The 27,142-nt window shown below is 33.7% G+C and overlaps 1 protein-coding gene across 1 annotated transcript; it reads right to left on the bottom strand.

Annotated features, from left to right (window-relative positions):
* Positions 1–1,937: 1,937 nt before the first annotated feature.
* On the bottom strand, positions 1,938–5,441 carry LOC143634707 (gamma-glutamyl peptidase 5-like). The gene is made up of 4 exons (XM_077102726.1): positions 4,966–5,441; positions 3,222–3,374; positions 2,976–3,143; positions 1,938–2,127 (listed from the first exon to the last, which is right to left on the bottom strand). The coding sequence occupies exons 1-4, from the start codon at positions 5,287–5,289 to the stop codon at positions 2,026–2,028; spliced, it is 747 nt and encodes a 248-aa protein (XP_076958841.1). The 5' UTR covers positions 5,290–5,441; the 3' UTR covers positions 1,938–2,025.
* Between the last annotated feature and the right edge of the window lie 21,701 nt (positions 5,442–27,142).

The raw sequence follows: 27,142 nt of genomic DNA on the forward strand, positions 1-27,142 counted from the left end.
TTCAACATTTGTTTTGTAAGACAAATATTGTTTTTAGAATAATGTTAAATATTCAAGCTATTTAACCAGAATATATTCTAGATACATGTCTTATACAATTGGAGTGTTATACTAAGAGCATTCTCATCCCATTCCTCATATTTATGTGAGGAAAGTTTGCAAATTATAGGGTGAGGTTGTGAGTGATTGTGAGTGTAAATTATAGGATAGAGAGAGAAATATAGTGATTTTTTGTAAATTTAGGGAAACATTTGAGGAAACATTGTTTCCCCTATTTATTTTTTAATATTTGTTGGATTGGTTGTGAGTAGATGAGAGAGAAAACTATAATTATAAAGGTATAAAAAATATTATTTAATTGAACAAAAGAGAGAAATGTAGTGTTTTTTAGTGTAATTATAGAGATATGGATGAAGAATGGGATGAGAATGCTCTAAGACGCTAACCATATTTTTAAGAGTCCATTTCTTTTTAAACCCAATTTGTTTTAAATTGAAATCAATTGTCTTATGTTTGCAAATTCTAAGTTCATATATATTACGAAACTGTGAAAGATAAAATAAAAGAAGCGGGAAAAAATAGGTTAAGCTAACAAAATTTTGACATGTGATAGTAGGTAACTACTTATTTATAAAACACTAGTTTGAGTCCCTCGTGTTACGGTGGTTTATTTAAGCTTTTGTTTTTAATCGTTTTGCTATTTTATATTTTGTAATGATTTGTTTTATTTTCTTAACATAGTTTTGTTTTGATTTAATACGTATATATTAATTTGTTACGTTCATTATATTTAACGTTTGGGCTATTTTAATTGAGATGTTGGTTTTTAGATTTTTAACGAACAACATAAATGAATACGAACATGTTGATTTTTTTATACGAACATATTAATTTGTTACGTTCATTTTTTTTACTATCAAGTAAAAATCAAGATTTCTGAAAGCCAGGAATCGAAAGAAGGAGATGTCGATTATTACAATAGCCAACCCATAAATTGTTTCTTAAGTCAAACAAAAATATGAGACTTCTTAATTCTAGTATAATCTGGTATGTATGTGTCTACGCACGCTTATTATGTGTGTTTATATATTAGATTTTTTTTTAACACTAATTTAATCTAATTCTAACAATATTACATCAATGTTAACACATCAAATACCATCGGGTCAAATGATACTAAGGTTCTTTTGTATCCATTGATATCATTTTACAATATGTTCTTTAAATATGACTTGGGAGATCATAAAATAAATACACACTTTTATTATTTACATGTTAAAACTTTGAACACAATCATACATATCGGTTGAGACAATATAGACTCTAAATAACGAATAAAGTGCACTGTGGGAAACAAGGGGTTCTCAAGTGGTGAAAACAAGCGCACTGTGCACATATAACAGAGACTAATGGGATTCCCATATGATAACCAGATGCAAATCTAGCATAGGTTGAATGATGACCCAGTTATCCCTCAATTTTTTTTCTTGATCCGTCATTAATGATAATAACCATAAACATACATATGGGGATGTGGTGGTCCCAAGTGAAGTTGAAGTTAATATATCCAATCAAATAAACAAAAACTTACATTTGACAAGCATGTTGGTGCGGATTTGGTTGCGTATATTAAAGATTCCGAATCACAAAGGTTAAGAATAAGGTTACTATGAGGAGATTCATAAACTATTTGTATACTTAATTTCACTGTTAATATGCGTTAAAAACATGGCATATAAGTTATAACATAGTAATATGGTATAATCCTTGTATTATGCTTTGTACGTTATATTTATATCTCCTAGCTTGTAGAGAAAATGAAGATAATTAACTTTAAAATGAACTTATAAACCTAACAATAACTTAAGTACAATAAAACACCCACCTAGAAAATGGAGGATCATTTCATTTTGATGTTTTTTTTTAAATATTTCATAAAGAAATAAGAAAAAGAAAGTTAATATATATACATTCAATTCATGTTTATTTTAAGAACAGATAACTGATTTTGTTACTTTCAATTAATCACAATCTTCCCTTGAGAAATCTGGTACATAGCTGTTTCCATGCCTCTCTGTCTGGTTCATGCTCATCCACACTCTCTCTCCCTTTTATAGCATTCCATTCCTAATTCAAAACAAAGATTCAATTCACCATTTTAATTTATTTTATACAATAATATAAAGCCTAAACTATTCTAGTTCTAGCATATTTAAAGTTATCTACACGTGGTAGCATATTTAAAGTTATCTACACGTGTACGTATACACACTAGACTTGTCCTAATCTACAAACTTGATTGGTACAAACATATATACAACGTGAAGGTGGCAATAAATAACATACAACTATTTATATACAGAGTTTGGACACGTTTTATCTTCAATTAAATTAAAAGTTTTCAATAGTAAAAGTTGGTCGAAAACCTTTAAATACTTGTCTGGGATAGGAGGTCTAAGTAAGGATTAAAAAGGACGATAAGGATTAATAAGAAAGCGTTCAGTATATTAAATGTAATTCAGGATGTTTTAATTCATAAATCCTTTTAATCAATATAGTAGCATAACAAAAGTATCATTATGGAAATAATAAAATTTACAAAAATAGTATAATAAAACTAATAAACTTTATCATATGAAGATCTTTTAACCATATTAATTTCCTCAAACTTGTTTAAAATAAATGTACTTTTACACGTTTTACAAAATTAGATCGTTCGTTAATTAGTCGTTCATGTTAAAAATTGTATGCATAGCATTAACATATATATGTGATGATTATGCTATAACAAATGTTTATTTATTATTTTAAACAATTTTAATAATTTTGGTATTTTAAAATGAGAAAGTAAGTTGGTATATTTAACTGGTTTTATATATAATTACTTAATTTTAAAAAGCAAAACAATCTTAACATTTGTATTAGTAAGCTAACCACTACATGCGTGTGCATGTGTGTGTAATGGGAGTACGTACCTCGATATAATTGCGTTGGAGAAGGCGGTCGATGAGATGCGTAAGAATATCCTTGGTGTACTCGGGATGGCCTTGAACACCCATGATATGATCCCCATACCTAAACATCTCAACCTTTGTCTTATCTGATGATGCCAATACCTCCACCTTGGATGGGAGTTCACAAACCTATTTGGCATGCCACATTATTTTCTTAGACAGACAAAATGAGGCAATGTTAATATATCTAAGAAATGTAAAGTGTACCTCGTCACGATGACATTCAATCAAGGATAACCGAGCTGGCAATTTCAAACTAGCCAACGATTTTAAGGATGTTGAGAAATTAATGGTCCGAAGTCCTATATCCCACCCTGATGTCGCACGAGCAACCTTTCCCCCAAGCGAACGAGCTAGTATCTGATAACGTTTTCATAAATAAATGTTATTAATAACCTCAATTCGCTAATATAACTAGTATGTTCATAATTTTCGAACTAAAAGGTTAATTTTTGAATGTTCATAAAAACAATTTAAAGCTAGCCAATTATTATTGTTATCATTATACACCGATCGACTAGTTTAAGGTGTCGCTATTCAAGTGATGCAAGTTTACACTTCAAGAGTTCAAGCATAGAATGAGACAAATTATACAATGAGATGGTGGTCTTATTATTGGATGCATGGTGACGGACATCTATCACGTGGGTGGTCTTCTCATGTGGAAATAATTCAAAAATCATTTATCAAAATAGATTCATAATTCTAATTCTAAAACTTCAATAATTTTGATGGACTTTTGACAGTCTTTGTGGGTTAAATTAGGCATACTCACAAGTCTAAATGGGCATTGATTTTATAAATTAATATAAAAAGTTCTTTATAACAATATAGAATGTATTATATTTTGGACAAAATATAACAATAAATAATATGAATTAAGGACAACGTTTGATATAAGTTAAAGTCTTTCTTAAAGTAAAAGGAAAGTGAAATATTGGGATTTACTAAAGAATTATTTATGGTTGTTAGTGATGAACAATATATCATATAATAAAGATCATAAAGACCTTTTATTAAATTAGTAACTTCTAGTTGTTGTAACAAAAACAAATCATATCTACAAATAAATACCAAAAAAATATATACTTTACCACTCTAACTAATACTTTTATGTCAAATAAAAAACATGTAAATCGAGTAAAATTAGATGTAATAACATGTTTTAAGCGAAAAAGTGATATAAATATAAATTCGTATAACTTGTAATTAAAGATGCCAGCATGGAAGGGTCCACAGAATATATTTACATAAAACGTTACATTTCGTGACTCAATATAATTTTATAAATGATTTCAATATATTGCGTGTGTGCCAATATTTATATCTTTCTATTCTCTGTCTGTATATATCTGTACACATGGCAACAAAAATCACCATAATATTGAGATGACTTGGATAGCGATGTCTTACAAATGATGTTTGTGATAACTGATTAAGCCTCGAATTCTGGCTAAATACATGACTACTTTTTGCCTTTAAAAATAATTTTGAGATGACTATGACTATGACAATCACAACTCACAAACACGTTTTTTTGGCCACTTAAAATAAATCTACTTGCATTTTACAAATCCATAGACTATAGGATGATGATAATTCAGTTGACATTTAAGGTCAATTAGTTGATGAACATCGGATGTAAAAATTTAGGGATCATATCAATATCATACTGAACTCAATATCATACTGAATCTGTCGGTACTGTACAGGTTTCATCCCAATCATGTATGATATCAGTACTGCCAGAAGATACTCGGTATATAATACTCATCCCATACCTAGTAAAATTCACATCAATTTTGATCTACATAGCTAATTCTTAAGCACAATAACTAATAATTACTGATAATTAGACAGCTGTTCACATGCATAAATCAATAAAAAACTACAAAATTGATAAAAACCAAAGACGACGATAACAATAAGGAAACGAATGAAAAAGTAATACCTGATGACCGAAGCAAATGCCGAGCACTTTTTTGGTCATGGCATCCAATTTCTTCAAGAGCACAAGCAGGTTGCATATCCATGCATCGTTACCATGCGCATCATTACAGCTTCCAGTGATCACAAACCCCTCGTAAAGCCCGATCTGCTCATCGGTCGGAAACTGACCCGTGCATACCCGGAACACGTCCCAGACCTCACCGTCCTCCGCCAACATTCGCACAAACACACCGAAATACCCGCCATATCTCTTCTTCACGTACTCGGAATCCTCAGCGCATAGAAGCACCGCGAATCTCTTTACCTTTGCGCCGAGTTCCGCCATGTCAAGCGGAATATGTGTAAATAATTACGGGAAGAAATGAGGGATTTTATGGTGGTGTTTGTATAACGTTGTTTTAATGAGTAATGAATGTGGATTGAATACACACATGTATATATTTATATAGTAGATGGTATTAATGGGAATGATTCAGGTTCAGGTAACTGTAATGGGAAGTGTGGATTTTACTATTGTGTCCCTTGTTGATTTGGGAATTACTAAAGTGCCACTCAGTTTGATATTTTTATTTTATAGGCGAGTTAATGGCCATTTTCGTCCCTGTGGTTTGCTACTTTCGCCACTTCAGTACAAAATTTGTATTTTTGTCAATTTAGTCCTCATAGTTTTAAATATTAGCCAATTACATCCTATCCGTCTAACGGCATCCAGCTATGCCGTTAGTTTAAGGGTATTTTTGTCTTTCTCCTTTTTATTTTGAGTTATTGGTCATTTTCGTCCCTGTGGTTTGATACTTTTGCCAATTCAGTCCAAAGTTTGAAATTTTGTCAATTTAAGTCAATTTTTTTCTATAACCCTAGAGAGCATTATTCAAGCCCAAAACAAGTCTGCATTTACTCTGTCGACAGCAGTAATCATACCCCCTCCTCTCGTATTTAGTTTCTAGACGGTTCCTAAACTCTCCCCCCATGGTGGAATTCAATGGTAAAGTGGTCAAAGCAATTCCGTGAAACCGAATTGTACGGAAAAAACTAAAAATCGTTTCTTTGATGAATGCATAATATTTAGGGTTTAGAGATTAACATATCATAACGAAAATCTGGGTCGTAATCAACTATTATACATTAATCAACAAAACAATTTTTAGTTTTTTGTGTATAATTCGATTTCAGGGAATTACCTTGACCACTTTACCATTGAATTCCACCATGGAGAAGATTTTAGGAAATGTCTAGAAACTAAATATAAGGGGGGGGGGGGGGGGTGGTATGATTACTGTTGTCAACAGAGTAAATGCATACCAGTATTTGAGGTTGCTCGATGGTTTTGGGCTTGAATTATGCTCTTTAGGGTTATAAACAAAAAACATAAAAAATAAAAAAAACTGAATTAAACTGAACATTAAATTGACAAATTTTCAAACTTTGGACTGAATTGGCAAAGATATCAAACCACAGGGACTAAAATGACCATTAACTCAAAATTAAAAGGAGAAAGACAAAAATACCCTTAAACTAACGGCATAGCTGGATGCCGTTAGACGGATGAGACGTAATTGGCTAAAATTTAAAACTATGAGGACTAAATTGACAAAATTAAAAATTTTAGACTGAAGTGGCGAAAGTAGCAAACCACAGGGACGAAAATGGCCATTAACTCTTTATAGGCTGGTCCAGTTGGCGGTCAGTGTATTTAGAGCTAACAGAGGATCGCCTTTTGTGGATCGTTGGTTTTCAGGATCGCTTTTATATAAACAAAAATAAATGTAGGTGTTGGGGCTTATGGTATACTTGATAATATTAATGAATGCTACATTTATTTTTTTTTTCTCTTTATTTTTTTGGTTGAGCACTTATGGAAAATTTGTATTTATGTTTAAAAAACAAAGGGTTTAAACAAAAGTAAAATGTGAATTAAATGTTGTGAACCTAGTTGTCGTATTGTATTTATAGCAGTAAACGGCTAAACGCTAGTTGTTATAACATTAAATTTTGTTGAATGATTTTTTTTCCATCTAATATTGTTTTTTGCAAAGATTTGAACTTGCTTTCAGATTTATGAGGGTCGAACACCATACCACTAAACTATTATGTTATGGGTTGTTATTACATTACTTGGCGCAATACCTTTCATGTCTTACATAGTCAATATCTTTCTCCTAACATTGATTATGTAGGGTAGGGTAGGGTTAAGGTAATTTACTAAGGCTATCGTAGTGGATGAACACGGGCGAATCGGTTGTGCTAGATTCGTCATGGAGTCGGATCCAGAATCATCAGAGCACTATGTTCAGTATAGCTATAATCAAGGTACACTGTTAATCAAAAGGACCTTGGTTTATGCATTGTTAGAGCAAGTTGCTAGTACACATGAGCTATTCCTGGATGGCATAATGTATACTTGTGTGTCATCAATATGAATTATTAAGACTCATGGTACCAAATCAAAGTCAACGTAACAAATTCAAATTAACAAACAACACGTTAAATGAGTATTAACCACACACTACTCCAAAATTGTTTGTACACCTCAATAATGAGATTGTCTAATGAGTAGACCACACTATCCACACACTAGCTAGCTACTCCATAATTGTTTGGACACTTCGATAACTAGTAAGTAGTAACACATTTAATATGTTTTCTGGTAGACCCGTGATTTAAATATTTTACAAGGTATTGCCAAAACCAAAATTTTCTGCACATGTTTCTTCAAAGATATTACAAATTTCCTAGCTTACTTCTAATTGAAGTCTTTGATGATATCCCCATACCGATTTCTTTTGTTATTAGTCTTATTCAGTTGATAAACTTATTAATTCATTTACTTTTGCAAATAAATATCATTTTACTTAAATTAATTCTTATTGAGTTTAATCATTTTTTTTTCCTTTTTGGATCAACACTCTCATATATTATTACTTACCTGACGGGTGCCCGCGTGATGTAACGGGTATTTGAACACTAACAGTAATTTGGTGTTAATTGTTTGGTTTGAAACCTAAAACCATTTTTAAACAGTCATTTGTTAGGATTCACGGTTGGTTTTTTCTTAACTTTCGGTTTCAAATTTTTACAGTTCAATTTCAATTTTTTATGACAAAAAAATGTTACTAACGATTTGACTCAATTGTTTAAGTTAAAAACATTCAAAACCGAAGCCTAAACACCCATACGTAACATATTATAGTTTTTAGTTGAAAAAACTACAACAATATCATACTTAAATTAAAAAGAATAAAATGTTCGTTTTTATAATGAAACTTTTAAAAAGTATATTAATCTATGAAAAAAGTTATAACTGTTTAAATATCATGGGTGAAAAAATGATTAAAAGTTAAAATAAAAAGTAATATATAATTAAAGATAAGATGAACAAACTTGCAACTATTTTTAAATTTAACTAAAATTAATGGCTGAAAATTGTAAATGTATTAAATGAAAGGAGATTTTTTTACTTGAAAGATTATATTATCCTTTTTCAACATGCATTATTGTTGTATCTTGAGTTAAATAATTCTTAAATTATTTAAAAATAAAATTTCTTAATTGGTCTATCATTCCTATATTATTTATATAATATAATTAAGAAGTTTAGTGACACAACAAATTTGTTATTTCATTTGTTTTGTTTTGTTATTATACATATCATTTTGATGGATAAACAATTATGATGTCTTGATGAGTTGGTTAGTAGTAACTTTGTTGATGCTTGGGAGGAATTTGAATGGAAAAGGCAATCTACTCAATTTCAATTCTCATACTCATCTTAATTTCAACTATTTTTTTTTTCATCTTGATTTGAGCAGATTTTTTTTCTTTGTTTTTTATTTAAATTATTTTGTGTTTTTTTTAAATATGTTAACATACAGCAAGTACCTCAATTGGACCACTTGGCAGCATCTTATTGGCGCAAGACATTTTGTTGGTTTTGTTTTATTCGGTACCGTAACGAACGTGACGGAGATCGACCAAGTTCTCGTATGCTCATTGTGGTTTGTTTTAGTTTCAGTATCCTAACCTATGTAACGAAAAGACCAAATTCCGACTTTTTTCGGTATCGTTACGAACGTGACAGAAACTAACCGAAATCGCGTAGACTCACGGCCATAACACCCAAGATCGACAACAGTCGGGTTTTACCAATGCTCGAGTTTTACCAATCGAAGTCACCTATTGATCCACCACAATTTGTATAACTTTTGTTTTATTTTTTGTTTTAGTTTAAGTAAAGTGAAACAGGTAACCAAAACCAACCGAAGAAGCGTCAACTTAGCACCTCAACGCTTGAAATGATAACACTTAGGTTTTACCATCGTCCGGGTTTTACCGACCTGCCCGGCGTAACGCGCCGGGTAAAACTCTAGTTATATATAGTATAGATATAGATATACCGTGTTTATTGAAAATACTGAGTTGTTTGCTTCCTATGATATCATCAAATTTGAATCTAAAAAAATCTAAAATCCTATAATAGATCATAGAGACAGAATTTGTTCGATAATAAATTATAATTTACAAAAGCGAAAAAAAATAAATAAATATTTAGTATACACACACAAATGTTGTCAATTTATTAGTATTAGGGATGAGCTCGGTACCATAACTAAATTATAATTTGCTCATTCCTATTTAGTATATATGCTTCAGTTTAAAATATCACAGTATATATATTTTCAACATAATAATTAATATTTTAATTTAATATCAAAATTTTTTATTAAAAAATAGTAAAATTATTTTAAAACAATATTCAGTATTTAATACCTAATATTTAGTATCAAATTTTAATAAGATTTTTTTTTATTTTTAATTTCAGTTATGATATTTCAATATAGTATTTGATACTTTAATTTAATTTATACTATTATTTAAAAAAATATTCACTATTTACTACCTAATGTTTTGTATCAAATTTTAATACTGATTTTTAATGGATGAAAATTTAAAACATTACACAATTAAGCAAAAGACTATAAACAATACATCTATCATAAATTGTTAATAGAATTACGGTTTACATTCAAATTACAGAAATTCAAACAAGAATACCACACAAATATTTTACAAATAAAAAAATAAAATTCATGTATACTGCATTTGTTGTATCGGTCATTTTATCATATTTAAAAAAAACAAAATCTTTAATACATCTTTACTTGTAACTACAAGAGAAACTCTTCATGAGAAGATATAGTTTTATCCACAAATGAACAGTTTGATGTTTTAAGCATATAAAAAGTCAAATTATAACTTGATAGTGTCAAGTTTCTTCGGTAATCTTCACTTATTTAGTTGAAATAGATAACACTTCTAATTATGAATTATAATTCAAACAACCTAACTTGGTCATACACTAGAGGTGGCAAATGGGTTGGGTTGGGTTGGGTCGAGTCATGGGTTGAAATGAGTCATGGATCAAAGCGAGTCTGGGTTAGAATAAATTTGGGTCAAAATGGGTCAATTAAAAAAAGGTTGTTTTGGTTTGGGTCAAAATAGGTTAGTGTCGAACCGGGTTTTGAGTTTTTATTTTTTTATTTTTTTGTGAACGAGAATAACGGCGAAAACATTTTAGTTTTTTTAGATTTTTCGTTTTTTATTTATATTTTAAGTTATGATTTTTTTGGAATTTTTTTTGAGGGGTTTTCTTTTAAGATCAAAAACCCTCAAAAAAATATTCAAAAATAATAATAAAAAAATTATAACTCAAAATATAAATTATAAAAAAAAATAAAATAAAAACACTAAAATGTTTCCTACGTTGTCCTCATTCCATAAAAAAAACCCACCTAGAATCGAACCGAAACCGAAAGAATCGACGAAAAGGAAACAAAGAAACAAAAAGCCAAAACCGGACACATCAATCGAAATCGAAAAAATCAATCAAAACGAAACTAAAAGAATTCAAACCGAACAAAAACAAAACTGAAAAAACGAACAAAAACGAGTCCGGAATCGACCAGAAAGAAATAAAAGAAACCAAAACCCAACACGTCACGGGTGAAAACTCGTGTTGGCTTGAAACCTGAACCGAACCCGTTCCAATCCGAAACCCGTTTCGTGCCGAAACCTGTCTTGTACGAAAACCCGTTCCGATCCGAAACCTGTCACATTTCCTTAGGACACTAACCCACATCGACCAATTTCTTTGAACTGTCGACCCATTTTGACCCGAAAATAAAAGGATGGAATTTCAAATGACTCATTTTGACCCATTTAGTTTAAACCTTTTACCCAAACCAACTTATTTAATTTTAAAACAACTTAAATTAACTTATTTAAAAGAGTTTGGGTCAAGATTGCCATCCCTAGTCATACATGTGTCGGTATATTTTCACTACTATAAAAAAAACAACACTTTAATTTAAGAACTTTAATCACTAAAAATAATAATTAAAACATCTTAATTTGAAGTAGAGAGCTCTATCTATGTTTCTAGCTTCTCTTATGAATTTTCAGCAACCACCAATGTATCATATTGAGTATTTAAAATCAAATACTTAAAATTGAATAAAACATGAAGAAAAAAATGAAATTTTAAAGTGGAATTATACATTGAGAACAACATTAGATCGAAACCGTACACCACTATCAAGTTCAATTTTAATGAAGATAGACTTAAACATCTTCAAAAAATCACCAAAGGGAAAAGAAAATCATATATATTAATTGTTAATATGTTGTAAATGTATAAAAACATATAAGTATAATTCAAATAAAAAGGGAACTCCTGAAATAACTAATAGAGATTGTACCTCGTCATCTAGTAAGATCATATCTACTGAAATGAGGATTTCTGGTTTGTCGGTGTGTCCCACTGACGTGTGGTTGAAATCACGTGTTTATAGTGTTTAATATCGTGTGTTTTACTTGTTTATATGTATTGAATACAAGTACTTTGATTGGTTTTATGATTGTAGGTGATCAGAGCTTAAAGAAACTAATTTGGAGTATTTAGGATGGAGTGAAAATGAAAGTAATGAAGTATGATATGATAGAGAATTGAAATACGAATACGTGGCCATAAATGGGGAGGAAAACAGAGTTGGAATGAAGATTTTATGAATAAAATGATGTTCTGGTGCCGTAGCAATTGTAGGCTACGGGTAGCAGACCGTAGCCTACGATCCTGGTGATGATAATGTGACCGTAAAGCAGAGACTGAAAACCATAGCCTACGGCCAGGCCGTAAGCTACGGTTCCCAGCCGTAGGCTTCAGCTAGGTCTGACGAGAAACTCGATTTTCTCGATTTTTCTTCCATATTTAAGCCTAGAATTCCCTAAAGTCAATTATTCTTCATACACTATCATCCTTGGGTGATTTTGGAGCCTTCATACATCATCCAAACACCTTTCAATCACCAATTCTTCCATGGTTTCATCATTTCAATCCATACTCGAGTCAATCGTGATGTAGATGCAAGGCTAAATCATTCGTGACCACTTCAGTTGTAAGGTTTGCATACGGACTGATTATTTTATAATTGTTACCAATATTGGGATTTTGTTTTGATTAATCTTTTGATTGATCGAACCTCTATGTTTGTTTGAATTGATTAAACAATTGTTTTCTAGGATTTACATGTATTATCAACTATTTGGTTTGTGTTCATCAACATTAGAATTGAGTTCTTATCGTCATTGAACCATTTACCATTAATCATTGATAGATACCAAGTTTTATTTAATGATCTGGTAATTAGGCAGACCGCGTTCAGTTGTATCAATTCTTCGGATTAGGTTCAGTGAATCATCATAATCAAATTAATGCGCCTAGTAATTACTTGCCTATTATAATGCACGAAATATGTCTATGTAATTCCCTAATTGGTATAAGTATTTCACTTCGTTCATTGTATTATCTGAACCTGAAGTGTGTCACTGTTTTCTCTAACTATTTTACTACCAAATCAATTTTTAAACTACTTGACATCGCCTGTCCGCTTAATTTTAATAATTAATACGTCATGAGTTTAACTAGCACTTTATCTTGATTCCCTGAGTAGACGACCTTACTTACCTATACTAGTTTTAGGTATTTAAGCATTAAAACAGTTTTTTTTATTAGAGCACAGCATCTGCATCAAAATGGCACATTGCAGGGGATTCAACGCCCAAAGTACTAGTTTAGTTTAGATTAATTTAGTTTTAGTTTTGTATTATTGTTTCTTCGTTGATTTTATGCGGGGTTTTGTGTTTCATGTGTGCAACTAATCTTTTAGGCTTATGCATACAAGGTATTCAAGAAGCAAGGATCCACTCCAGTTTGATCCAGAATTGAGAAGACAACGAAGAGTAACCGATCAGCTCACAACACAAGTTTGAACCAAAAACCAGAAGCCGAAACATCAAAACCAAAAGCTGAAAATATGAGTCAACATGATGATCAAGGCCCACCCATAAACCAACCCGAAGACCAGTGCCAACCCAAGAATACCCAATCCGACATCATAACCCACCACCACCCGGTCTAAACTAAAACCGAAATAGAGCAAACGGGGGTGGTGAACATAATCAGAGACAGCCCGTTAACCTCAACAATGATCATTTGTCCTACCGGAAATTTGAGCTTCACAATTACCAAAGCCAAATATTTTACCAAGAGAGTAACATGAACAACAGGACAGGTCTTGGGGTGATAATCGCTCAGTCAGATCAGTTCCGCAAATCTGGCAAGGGCCGTTGGAGTTCAGAGAAGATAGAAATTTTGGTAATCAGAATGCACATATTGAAGACTGGAACATTGGGAATGAATGAGATAATTTTAATGGGGATGAAAAAGAAGAAGAGTATGAAGATGAATAGGGAGATTATGACCCACGGAATCATTACTAAGAGTATAACCAAACACCTTAGCAAAATCAAAACCATTAGTATCATCAAAACCAAAACCGCTATCCGTATAATATGCAGTAAGCACCCAAACCCCTAGCGGCCCATTTTAACAACTATGATGATGCGGTTCCCTGAGCTTACATTCCACTACCAGTCCACGGGGTTCAAAGTCACTTCATTCCACAAGTAGTAGCGAACCCCCTTACGGTCATTATCCCAATGAGGAATGGTACAACTTTTAAGTGAGACAATCTAGTTTAACCGAGTTACCGACTTTTCATGGGAAAGTGAGTGAAGAACCATATCTCCATTTGAGTGACTTCAACTCCATCTGTGCCACTATTTCAAGTCAAGGGTTCACAAGTGATGGGATTAAACTAGTGGTGTTTCAGTTCAGCTTGAAAGATTCAGCCAAGCAATAGTTCTTGTCATTACCATCAGCCAACATTTATACGTGGTATGATCTACAACAACAATTATTAGACGAGTACTACACACCACAAAGAAAACCTGAGATAAGAAGTTATATTAGAAATTTTCAGGAGCATTCAGGTGAAACCTTTCATGAAACATTTCAGAGGTTTAAGCTACTGTTGAGATCATGCCCACATCACGAGATCGCACAATGAGAATTGGTAAAGGCATTCCACGAAAGCTTGTCAAATGATGATGTTCGGGTTCTCTGCTCAACAACAAATGGTTCATTGTTGACTAATGATGAAAATGTTGACTGTAGGAATTTGGAGGGGCATGCTATCAACTCGAAACGCCAAGCTCAGTCAAACCGGATAATAAAGAGGTCGTTTGTGAAAGCAGTGGAGAATATTATATCTAAGGACCGAATGACTAAACTTGGGAGGAAAATAGAACAGTTGATGGAAATAGGTACTATAGAGAATCGGTCAGGAAAGACGTACCCGGTTTGTGAACAATGTGGGGAGTTAAGGTGTGATGTGTCGAGTTGCGGGGTCGTACATGATGAAGAGAATGGGGAATAGGTCAATTATGTTCAAGGTGAGAGGAAATACAATAGTAATTTCAACTCAAACACCTACCATTTGGGCCTTAAAAACCACCCAAAATTTTGCTATGTGAATGCAAGTTCTCAATCGTACCCAAACTTTCAAGGAAATTCACAAAATTACAACTCAGGAAACTACCGGACGGGGTCGTATCGACGAAGAAACCAGGGTTATAATAATCAATATGGGTATAATCAGGGCAGCATACAGAGTGGGCCATGTTCAGGTGACATGGGTACACATTAGTCAAAGAGAATAAGAAAGACAGAGAGATAGCAGACAAGGTCAACGCGGCAAGAGATTAACAAACTAGTCAACAATTAGAAGAAGTGGTCAAGTTACGTAATAATTCAGGATGTCTTCTAAGTGACACCGAGAAGAACCCGAATCATCAAAGCAGTAGTAATTCATCAAACATTAGAAATGCACATGTTAGTGCCACCACAATTAAAGATAATGGGGGTGAACGACACCGTTGAAGAATTCGAAACATGGGTATCACTTATTCCCATTCAAATTGGGAGTTCAAGACTACCAAGGAACTTTTAGATTATGGTGCGAGTGTAAGTGTTTTACCGGGGAATGTGTATGACCGGTTTGACTTCGGGCATTTACAAGAGGTTGACATCACCTTGGTGTCAGTTGATTTCACTCGAAAAAGGCCTCAGGGGAAGTTGGTTAGTGTTGCAGTAAAGGTTGGTGATTTTTACTATTCTGAAGACTTTCTTGTTCGTGATTATGCATCAGCTGAGGAGGAAGAAGAACATCGAGTGATATTGGGGAGAACGTTTCTGGCTACTTCAACTGCTCAAATTAACTGCCGAAACGGAACAGTGTGCATGACCTTTGGTAATCGCAAGTTAATTCTAAATATATTTTCAAATTCATATGATTATTTTTTTAAAAATAAATAATCTAGGTCATGTGCTACTAACATATGTCTTTCTTGTGTAAGCGAGGATGAAACTAAAAAAGAGGGTTCTGTGTTTGATAGGTCAAAGACAGAGAAGGAGAAAGATGAGTTGAATGTGGTAGAGATTCAGATAGGGGAGTTGGCTAGTTCGGGTGATGATATCAAAGACTGCGATGAAAATGGTGGTTAATAAGGAGACGGATGGAACAAGTAAGAAGAAACCGCAAAAGAAGAAGGTAGCCATCGAGTTTGAGAATGAACAAATAATGTTGGCATGTTTTGGGCCAAAATGGAACACTATAGACAATTTACCCCTCTGTTGGAGAAGTAAGAAGAATGTGGTGGAGGAAGGAAATCACTCCATTAGGCCACCATAACCGCATATATGAAGTAACGGTCCGGTTGAAGACATTAAAAAAAACTTAGCGCGGAACGGGAGGCAACTCGACCTTTTAACTTGTTTTTCTTACTTTTTGTTTTTCTTTTGTGTGTTACTTTTTGTTTGTGTTTAACGGTCATAGTAAACCCTAAGTGTGGGGAAGCTCATGGTGGTCTAATCAAGATTCGGTGGTGTATATATTATCATAGCGTAGTTCAAGGAATGCGGGTCAAGGTTGCAAAAGTACTTATTAGCAGGACCTGGTTGACAAAAAAAAATATGAATCAAATGCATGTGCCTCTTTCCTTTTCTTTGTTTGTTAAAATAGTTTAAGTTCCCGTTGTAACAACTCGGGTTTTCGAATTTATTTAGTTATTTCTTTATTTATTATTTAAAATATTGCGTTTATCGAGTTAGTTTGAATATTTTATTAATATTAAATCGTTTATAATTAAATCTTTATTGTTATTACACTTTTAGCCCAAATTATATATTTTTATCTCAATTGTATCCATGTTCAAACTTCAAGGTCCAAACTGTAAATATAATATAACCCATATTACAATTTGGATATCCAATTACTATACCCGTATCCACTTGGGTGTTTCTTGTACCCGATTCAATAATCAGTTAACTTGGGTCATAATTTTCACTTTATACATTTTAATTGATATCGTGAATATCATATTTATATTATTTTCGGCCTAATAAATGTTTTAATTATCTCAATTGTTGGTTCGTTTTTACGAATTATATGACCGAAGCTATCATATGCTTATTATACAAGAAATCTTTCGTGTTAATCCAATTAAATTGACAGATCTTATCACCAAAACCTACCCGTCCTAAGCCATATATATAATTGGATTATTATCATAATTTGAGTACTCGTTCATACCCTTATTGTGCCGGCATTGTTGGGTTCAATTAACCTCGTCTGGTCATCGTTCAAAGTAAACTAATTAAAGGGTTTTAATCTCGATTTAGTGTTGATCAAAATCCCTATGATTAATTTGATTAATTGTTACGCGATTAATCAAATTGATATGTTAGGGTTTGTTCTTAAATCTGGTTGTTTCAGTTTATATATTTAACTAATGGAAACCAGATTTATTTGCAAGGGCTGGATAGCCCAGTTGGTTAAACACATACGTTAAGCCGTTAAGGGGTGGAGGTCGTGGGTTCGACCCCCTGCACCCCGTTATTTTTGGAATTATATGTTATAAATCCTTTTTAAATGATTAAAAATTATATTCATTATAATAATAATAACTAATAAAGCCCATTTTTATAAAACCGACTTTTTAATACTCGTTTAACTTACGTTTTCATTCGTGTATATACATATAAGCAAATATGTATATTATATATATATAATAACTTAAAAAATAATATTTGGATAAATATAAAAAAATCAAGTCAACTATCAGATTTATAAAAATTAAAAGTAATATTTTCCAAGATATATTTTATTAATTTAACTAATTATTTTATTTTATAAATCTATATATAATATTATATTATTATAATATTAACTTAATATTGTTTATCTAGTTGTCGTAATAAATCCTTAGCGTATCCGTTTGCTCTCGTTTCTCTTAGGCTTTAACGTTCGCGTGTGACTTTTTCTGTCTTCTCATTATCTTAATCATCTTTGAGGTGAGTACCACATTCCCAGTATTTTACTTGTTTTCCACGTTTTGGGGACATATGCGTAAATATACTTCTCATACATATACACAAAGCTGCAACTATTGTCTTATGTGTTAACAATTTATACCTTACTTGCATATGTGCTTACATGCTTTACGTGAACCGCATTCGGAGAGGTCCAACATAATCTCAGAATAGTATGATCATACGCCAGTCGTTATAGCTTTGTGCTTCTCGAAATATCATTTATACTTTCTCATTTGGTTAATTTATTATTCTCATATGACTCGTTGCAATTACTTATTTTTATACATACTATATGTACATTTAAACTGGTGTGTTGCTCACTCAACCTTGTGTTGACAAAACTATTTTATTTTCAATGCATATGCAGGTTATCGTGTGATGTGAAGTAGTTGAAGTTTGGAAGATCACTTAAGGAATTGTATTAGAGAAAACTTAATGAGACAATATTTATTTTTATGGTTTTTGTTTGTTTGATGCACCATTATTTTGATTTGGATTATTGTATGGAATCTTTACTTTATTTGAATTTATTAATTTGATATTGAAATTATAATAGTAACCTTGAGAGCTGTGGACAATCAGTTCACGCCCCGACATTTTCGTCGTAGGTTGGGGTGTGACACCCGTGTACCACACTTGATTGTTAAACGAAAAAATTTCATTGGGGACAATGTAAAGTTTAAGTGTAGGGATGCGGGAAAGTATTCGAGGAAGAGTTTTTAAGAAAAGTAAATGTCCCGAATTCAAAATTTTTGTTGCAAAATAATGGAAGATAATAAATCGGGAATTGTTCTTCAAAACTAATATACATATGAGATAATAAAAAAAAAGAAACACACTTAACTTGGGATGTGTCGGTAAACTCAGCTTTAAGAATGAAAGAACAGTTTGGTTGTTGACTTAATTGAGCCGTTAATTGCTTGATTTTAGTGGGAAACATATTAGGGTTTTGTTTTGCTTAGCTAAGCCCGTGTAAGGATTAAGATGAAAGTCGGACAATACTCAAGCTTTTTGTTATTTAGATCAACAAAGTAAAAAATTTCTAAAGGCCAGGCCATAAGCTACGGTTCCTAGATGTAGGCTATGAATTGGTGTAACGAGAAACTCGATTTTCTTGATTTTCTTCCATATCTAAACCCAGAAAACCCTAAAGTTGATAATTCTTCATACCCTATCATCCTTGGCAATTTTGGAGCCGTCGTACATCATCCTAACATCTTCCAATCACCAATTCTTCCATGGTTTCATCATACCAATCCATACTCAAGTCGATCATGATGCCGAGGCAAAACTAAATCATTCGTGTCCGCTTCAGGAGTAAGGTTTGCGTATGAACTGATTATTTTACGTTGGTTACCGATATTAGAATTTAGTTTTGATTAATCTATTGGTTGACTGAACCTCTATGTTTGTGTGAATCGGATAAACAATTGTTTTTCTGGGATTTACATTTATCATCAATTATTTCGTTTGTGTTCATGAACAATTAGGATTAAGCTCTTATTGTCATTGAGCCATTTACCATTAATCATTGATAGATTCTAGGTTTTATACTAACAAAATGGTAATGAGGTAGACCGCGTTTAGTGGTGTCAATTCTTCGAATTAGGTTATGTGAATTTTCATAACCACACTAATGTGCCTAGCAAATATTTTCCTATTACAATGAACGAGTTATGTCTATGTAATTCCCCAATTGGTATAAGTATTGTTCGATCAGTTCATTGCATTACATGATCCTGAAGCGTGTCACTGTTTTTTCTTACTGTTTTATAAACAAATCAAAATTTAAACCGCTTGACACATCTGTTCACTTATTTTTAATAATTATACATCATGAGTTTTATTAGCACTTTCCCTTGATTCCTAGAGGAGACGACCTTACTTTCCAATACTAGTTGTAAGTATTTAAGCATTAAAATACTTGTTTTTTATTATAGATGACATCTACATCACCCATACATGGTTGTTCAACAAACGAACAACCTAAACCTTAATATTGTAGTATTCTTTTCAAGTTGGTAGTTGATTCAGAAATTCCATCAAACTATAATATTATATAATAATGACAAAAATAAATAAACTTTTCAAAAAAGTAACCAGTAAAAATATTTATACTATGTTTGTTAATCAACTTATACTCGTCATATGATTCTTTTACATTATATTTTAAGAAAAGTTAGAGTTAAGTTCCTTTTTCATACATCTGTTATGTTCAATTATGGAACTTTAGTACCGTTTTTGAATTCATTACAACTGGATACCTGATATTTCAAAAACATATCACTTTAGTGCTTTTGTCTTACCCCGTTTATTTTTACGTTAAGTTCGGATAAATTGATAATCTCGTTTACTTTATTTATTTTATCTTTGAGTTAAGTGTCATTTTCATAACTGTGGTTTTTTCGATTACGCAACTTTAGTACTCTTTTCTAATTTATTGCAACTGAGTATTTGGATTAGTTTTGGATACATATGCAAACCAAAAGAGACATTACATGTTACAATTAAAAGATATCCCGGTTGCAATGAATTCGAAAACGGTATGAAAGTTGTGTAATTGAATAAAGCCCTAATATAAATAAAAAACTAACAAAAGAAAAAAAGAATGTTTCCCACCGTTGTTGTTATTCAGGAAAGAAAAAAGAACCTGAGAAATGCTAGTTTAGCTTTAGGGTTTAGTTTAACTTTCAGGTTTAGGTTTTTGAGTTTTTTTTTGCCCATTTTAGAATAATTAACTCATTAGAATGATTCTTAAATTTTATAATTAAACAATTTAATTTGTTGAAGTGCTCCTTATCTTCTTATTTTAATAAAAGAAATGTTTAAGTCTGATATCTTCCTTGTTTTTTTCTTCCTAGTGTTTTAACAACAATATCGTGTCTTAGTCTTTGAAAGGAAAAACTATCTTTATAATTTCAATTACAATAGTTACAAGGATTTTGTTAGTACTGCGTTGTAACATCTTACTTTTGTTAATAATAAATAAAAGAATTGTGTTTGTTTAAAAGTGTGTTAATATTTAATTACGTTAAACTAAGATAAAAAGAGCATGGACTTGGTTAATGAAAGATGGAATAAGGGATGGTTATGGGCCTTAGGTCCATGGGCTTAAGAGAGTACAAATACTCCTTAAGCCTCCCTAAAACCCTCATTCTTATCTCCTAGCCTCCTACACACTCAAAAATACACACACAAACACTCCTTGATATTACGACCGTTACCGAGATCAAGATCCAAGACCAAAACCGCGCATTGTTTGTTTTAGATTTTGATTGTACAAGCATGAACAAGTCCATAGCATACATCGAAGCTACTCTGTAACTTTTAAGTGTGAAAAAAGGTACGTTCTTTACACATAAAGATTTTCTTTTTAAGAACGGTTTGCCCTAAGACTTAGCCCTAAGGCAATTCGGGTATTATTATGCTATAAAAATGTAAACTTGATGTTAAAAAGGGACTTAGTAGACTTGTCGTATGTACGAGTTACTTAGAAACCCTAGATCTAGCTTAACTACGTTAAAACCCAAAAAAGACTCAAGCTTTATGGGTAAACAGACTAGATCTTTGCCGAAAAGGGAAGTGGAAACGCTTAAAAGGTGATATTACACTATGATAGGAGATTTGATATTAATATATATAGTGATAATGATAATAAAGGTATGGACAACCTAAAATGTGTGTATTCGAATGGGCTACCATTCGAATACAATATCATAGTAGGTATATTCGAATGGGCTACTATTAGAATACAATATCATGGTGGGTATATTAGAATGGGACGGACATTCGAATTCAAACGTTCCATGTTCAACGTTCGAAAGGAAAGAAAGAAAAGGAGAAACACCGAAAAGAAAGGGAAGACAAGTTTCATTCGAATACACGTTATATCCGAATACAAGTTCCTTCCATTCTAACTTAAGCCTATTCGAATACATGTCTATTCGAATACAAGTTATATTAGAACACAAGTCTATTCAAATACAACCTGTTCGAATACAAATTCTATACCCATACAAACTCCAATCGAATACAGATCTATCCGAATACAAAGGGTATTCAAATACAAAGAGTATTCGAATACAAAGGTTTTCAAATACAAGGGTATTCGAATACAAAGAGTATTCGAATACAAGGGTATCCGAATTCAAAGAGTATTCGAATACAAGGGTATTCAAATACAAGGGTATTCCAGTACAAATTATATTAGGCATTCGAATGGAAGTGGGCACTCGGTTAGAATGGACCAGACTTAACCGTTTCCGCTGAAACCTAAATAATGTGTTTAGGGTTAGTTAATTGATACATATAATTGATATACAGTTAGCCGAGCCCAGCTAAAGAAAGGAATCACTATTAACTCAGAAAGAAACATGAGACATGTAAGTTTCTAGCCCCATTCCTTGTTAAGTTTTCGGGGCTGTGTGCATATACTCAGTGTGAATGTTAATACACTTACCTTAAATGGTAAGTGTATGCTATAATGATTGTTGTGATAACTATAATTATGATATGAATGAATGCTTGTTGGTACGTGAACGATATTCGAATATTGCATGTATTGTCAAGAGAATAATGTGTTGTAAGTAAGGAATGAGTGTGTAAAGGAAAGTATGTATGAATGGTATATGTATGCTATTGTAAATATTGAAAGTATGAATAAGGATTAAACTTATAAAGACAAGGAAAGGTAAGATATGGTTGTATGGTAGAAGAAGGAACCGGGCCCTAATAATACTTGAGGCAAGAGGGAACCAGACCCTAATAATATTCGAGGCAAGAGGAAACCGGGCCCTAACAATACTCGAGGAAAGAGGGAACCGAACCCTAATAATATTCGAGACAAGAGGGAACCGACCCCTAATAATATTCGAGGCAAGAGGGAACCGGGCCCTAATAATACTCGAGGAAAGTAGGGTGTAATGCTCTTTAAAATGTAAGGTATGAAAATTAAAGGAAGAAAGTATGAAGGTAAGTAAGTATAAAGTACGAACGAAAGTATGTAAGTATAAAGTACGGATGAAGGTATGGGTGTGTGTATATACATTAAAGAAAGCAAAGCAGGTTAAGTATGTAATTATGAATGTATTGTATGTCAACTGATTAACTAGAACTCACTCAACGTAGCTGACTTTTAGTATGCACGCAGGTGAGTAGGATGAGGCAGTTCACTTGATGTGGACACATGTTATGGAATTGAAGACACTGGCATCTCAAGAAAAAAATGTTATGATGTTTTAAAGAGTTATGTTTATTGTAAAAGACATAGGATGTTTATTTAAGAAAATATTTGAATGTTATGTAATATATATGGTTGAAGTTTTTTATTTCGCGAAATTTTTAATTAACTATGATATTTAGAACTGTGTTTATGAGTAAATTTAACGCCAACGTAGGACACCGGGACTGGGCAGAGAATAAGTTCTAGAGAATTAAGCATCCTACATGCTTAGACTTGAATAGAGAATGGGATTTAAGTAAGAAAAGAAAGAAGATGCCAGTTCAAGATAACCATGTGTCACTTAAGCAAGCTAAGTAAAGGTAAAGTATATGGTTAATTAATGTGTAATAATGTTAGCTTAATTGCTAAAGAAAGAATATGAGTATGTTAGGGATGGGGTTAATTGATTGTTTGATTGATCAACTGTTTGAAAGTAGAACTTAGCACAAGTGAATTCACAAAGGGAAGTGTATAGGACACGAAAAGTAACGTGATAAGATAATCACAACTAGCCACTATTATTACCTGTTAGCCTTACTATCCTCATACTAAATGGTTCTTTAAGTGATGACGTTTGTGTTTCCTTTCTTATAGAATACAAATGGCGGACTCTAGGAACGTTCTCGGACCAGGAGGTCGCACTGGACGTCGTGGCATGCCACGTATTATCCGAGAACCTTCTGTGGAACCAGCTACTAACTCAAGGGAAGAATGAAGTGCAGCTAGACGGAATCCGAGCAACAATGAAGGGTATCAACTTGACCCTGCTGTTCAGGCAACCATTGCTCAAGCTGTAGCTACTGCAGTGAAGAACCTACAACCTGAAAAGTTTGTTGGGAGCCATGCAAGAACTGCTGAGAGGTCTGTGAAGGTTGATGACGGAAAAAGGGGCCGATGTGGGTGTAAACTACAAGTCGTTCAAGGGTTGTGACCGCCGAAGCTAACTGGTTTAGGAGACGCAATCACTACTCTTCAATGGATAACCGCCATGGATAAGGTTATCCGAATTAGTGAGTGTCGTCCTGACCTAGCAGTGGGGTTATGCTACCCATCATTCGGAGACGAAGCTATGTACTGGTGGGAGTCGGTAGAGTAGAGAAAGAGTCGAGATGAGATTAAGGCTTTAAGATGGGGCGACTTGAAGGAGATGGTAATGAAGCGTTTTTGTGCTGATGCCGAGGTTGAGAGGGCTGAGATGAAGTTTATGAACTTGAAGGCGGGTAAGATGACACATCGCGAATACACTAACGAATTCAATCGCATGTCTAGGTTGGTACCTGATATGGTTAGCACTGAAGCTAAGAGGATCAATTGTTACATCAGAGGACTGCCGCAGAACTTCTGAACGTTAGTCAGGGCAGATAGACCTGCTATGTTCGACTCTGCAGTGGAACTCGCTGAGATGGTTTATGATGACTTGACTGTGGAAGATGTTGTGGTGGTGGAAGAAAAGAAAGATAAGAAATGGGTCAATGATGCTAAATGACCCGGTACGCAATTATGGAACTCTAGGGACAAGAAACATAAGGTGTGGGAGAAGAAGTCGTGCAAGATTTATGGTAAGATGCACGGTGGTGAATGTAAGTGGGGTATCGGTTCTGATACATGTCATAAGTGAGGGAAAATCCATGCTGGGATGTGCAGAGTTGGGTCGAATGTCTGTTATAAGTGTGGAAAGGTGGGGCATTATGCTCATGAATGTAGTGCCAAGCCTGCATGTTACAAATGTGGCAAGAAAGGTCACATGTCAAGGGAATGCACCGATGGTGGAGCTGGAGGAAGTGGAAAGACAGACACTGAACAAGCAAGGCCAAAGACCAGGGCCTACATGCTGACTCAGGAGCAAGCCAAGAAAATTCCAGACATTGTCACAGGTATGTTTCTAGTAAACGGTAATTCTATTTCCGTATTGTTTGATTCAGGTGCGAGTAGAAGTTTTGTAGCCATGACATTTAATAAGTTAGCAGAAATGAAATGTTGTCGTGTGCCTGAAACTTTTATAGTAGAAACCGCTAGTGAAACCTCTGTTAGGATAATGAGAATGGTTAAGGATTGTAAGATAGAGTTAGAGGGACATGAGTTTCCTATGACCCTGTATGTTATGACCTTAGGAGTGTTCGATGTGGTGTTGGGGTTGGATTGGCTATCTGAGTTTGAGGCTCATATAGTATGTAAGAGTAGGTTGATAAGGTTAAAGTCCTTGGATGGTAGTACAATAACGGTTTATGGTGATAAAGAAGGTTCAGGGCTTAATGTCATTTCGATGATAAAAGCCGAAGGTTTGTTACGACGTGGATGCGGTGCCTACCTGGCGTTTGTTGTCAAAGCTACAGCCAAGACGAAAGAAGTGAAAGATGTTCCTGTTGTGTGTGACTACCCAGAAGTGTTCCCAGAGGATCTTCCGGGGTTGCCACCGGAGCGTTAGATAGAATTTCAAATAGACTTAATGCCAGGAGCACAACCCGTCGCAAAAGCACCTTACCGCCTAGAGCCATCTGAGATGAAAGAATTGATGTCCCAACTGCAAGAACTCCTTGACAAAGGTTTTATAAGACCAAGTGTTTCCCTGTGAGGCGCACCAGTGTTGTTCGTTAAGAAGAAAGATGGAAGCATGAGAATGTGCATAGACTACCGAGAGTTGAACAAGCTTACGGTGAAGAACAGGTATCCGTTGCCGTGGAATGATGATTTGTTTGATCAACTAGAATGTTCGAGCTAGTTCTCGCACATAGACCTTAGATCAGGTTATCATAAGCTGAAGGTGAATGATGCAGACATCCCTAAAATAGCGTTTCGGACGCGGTATGGACATTACGAGTTCCTCGTTATGTCATTCGGTCTAATGAATGCTCCCGCATCATTTATGGACATGATGAATAGGGTATGTAGGCCGATGTTAGATAAGTCGGCTATCGTTTTCATCGACGATATATTGATTTATTCAAAGAGCAAGTCTGACCATGCAGACCATCAAAGAGAAGTATTGGAGATTTTGAAGGAAGGGAAACTGTATGCTAAGTTTTCGAATTGCGCATTCTGGTCACATGAGGTGAAGTTTCTAGGTCACGTAATCAACCCTGAAGGGATTACGGGGGACCCAGCTAAGATTGAAGTTATAACAAATTGAAATACTCCATGTAACCCAACTGATATACGCAGCTTCTTGGGGTTTACTGGTTATTATAGCAGGTTCATCGAAGGCTTCCCCAAGATAGCCACATCATTGACTGGAATGACCCGGAAGTCTGTAGTGTTTAGTTGGGGTAAGTTTCAAGAAAAAGCTTTCGAGGAATTAAAAAAAGACTCACCCAAGCTCCAATCCTTGCTTTACCCGAGGGTGACGAGGATTTGGTTGTTTGTACTGATGCGTCACATCGTGGGTTAGGTTGCGTGTTAATGCAACGAGTGAAGTTTATAGCTTATGCGTCCAGACAGTTGAAGGTTCATGAAAGTACCTACCCAACACACAATTTAGAGCTAGCCGCAATAGTGCATGCTCTCAAGATATAGAGACATTATTTGTATGGTAATAGGTGTACCATTTAGACATCATAAGTTTGAAGTATTTCTTTGAACAGAAGGAATTGAACATGAGGCAGAGAAGATGGTTAGAGTTGATAAAGGACTACGAATGCGATATCAAGTACTATCCTGGTAAGGTTAATGTGGTCGCCAATGCGCTAAGTCGTAAAAATGAAGAAGTCATTGCAACCGTGAAGTCGTATAAGTTAATTATTAACTCAGATCTCCTCGAAGAAATCATCAAGGCACAGTCAGAGGTGCTCAGAGATGATGGACTATTGAAGAAGGAAAGAATTATCGGACAACAAGATGGGCTGATAGAAAACACTCATGGTGTTAAGACTAGGTTTGACCGTATGTGGATTCCACGTCATGGAAATTTTAAGGGTCGAATCTTAGATGAAACTCATAAGTCAAGATATTCAATCCATCCGGGATCCACTAAGATGTATCAGGACTTGAAAAGAGATTATTGGTGGCCGGGAATGAAGAATGATGTGGCAGATTATGTCAGTAAGTGCTTAACTTGCTTGCAAGGCAAACCAGAACATCATAAGCCTTATGGGAAAATGCAGCCGTTAGAGATTCCAGAATGGAAATGGGAAC

Source organism: Bidens hawaiensis, unplaced genomic scaffold (assembly GCF_021521415.1).
Source record: "Bidens hawaiensis isolate Kalapana, Puna unplaced genomic scaffold, B.hawaiensis_p1.1 tig00007174_1, whole genome shotgun sequence".
Lineage (NCBI taxonomy): Eukaryota > Viridiplantae > Streptophyta > Magnoliopsida > Asterales > Asteraceae > Bidens > Bidens hawaiensis.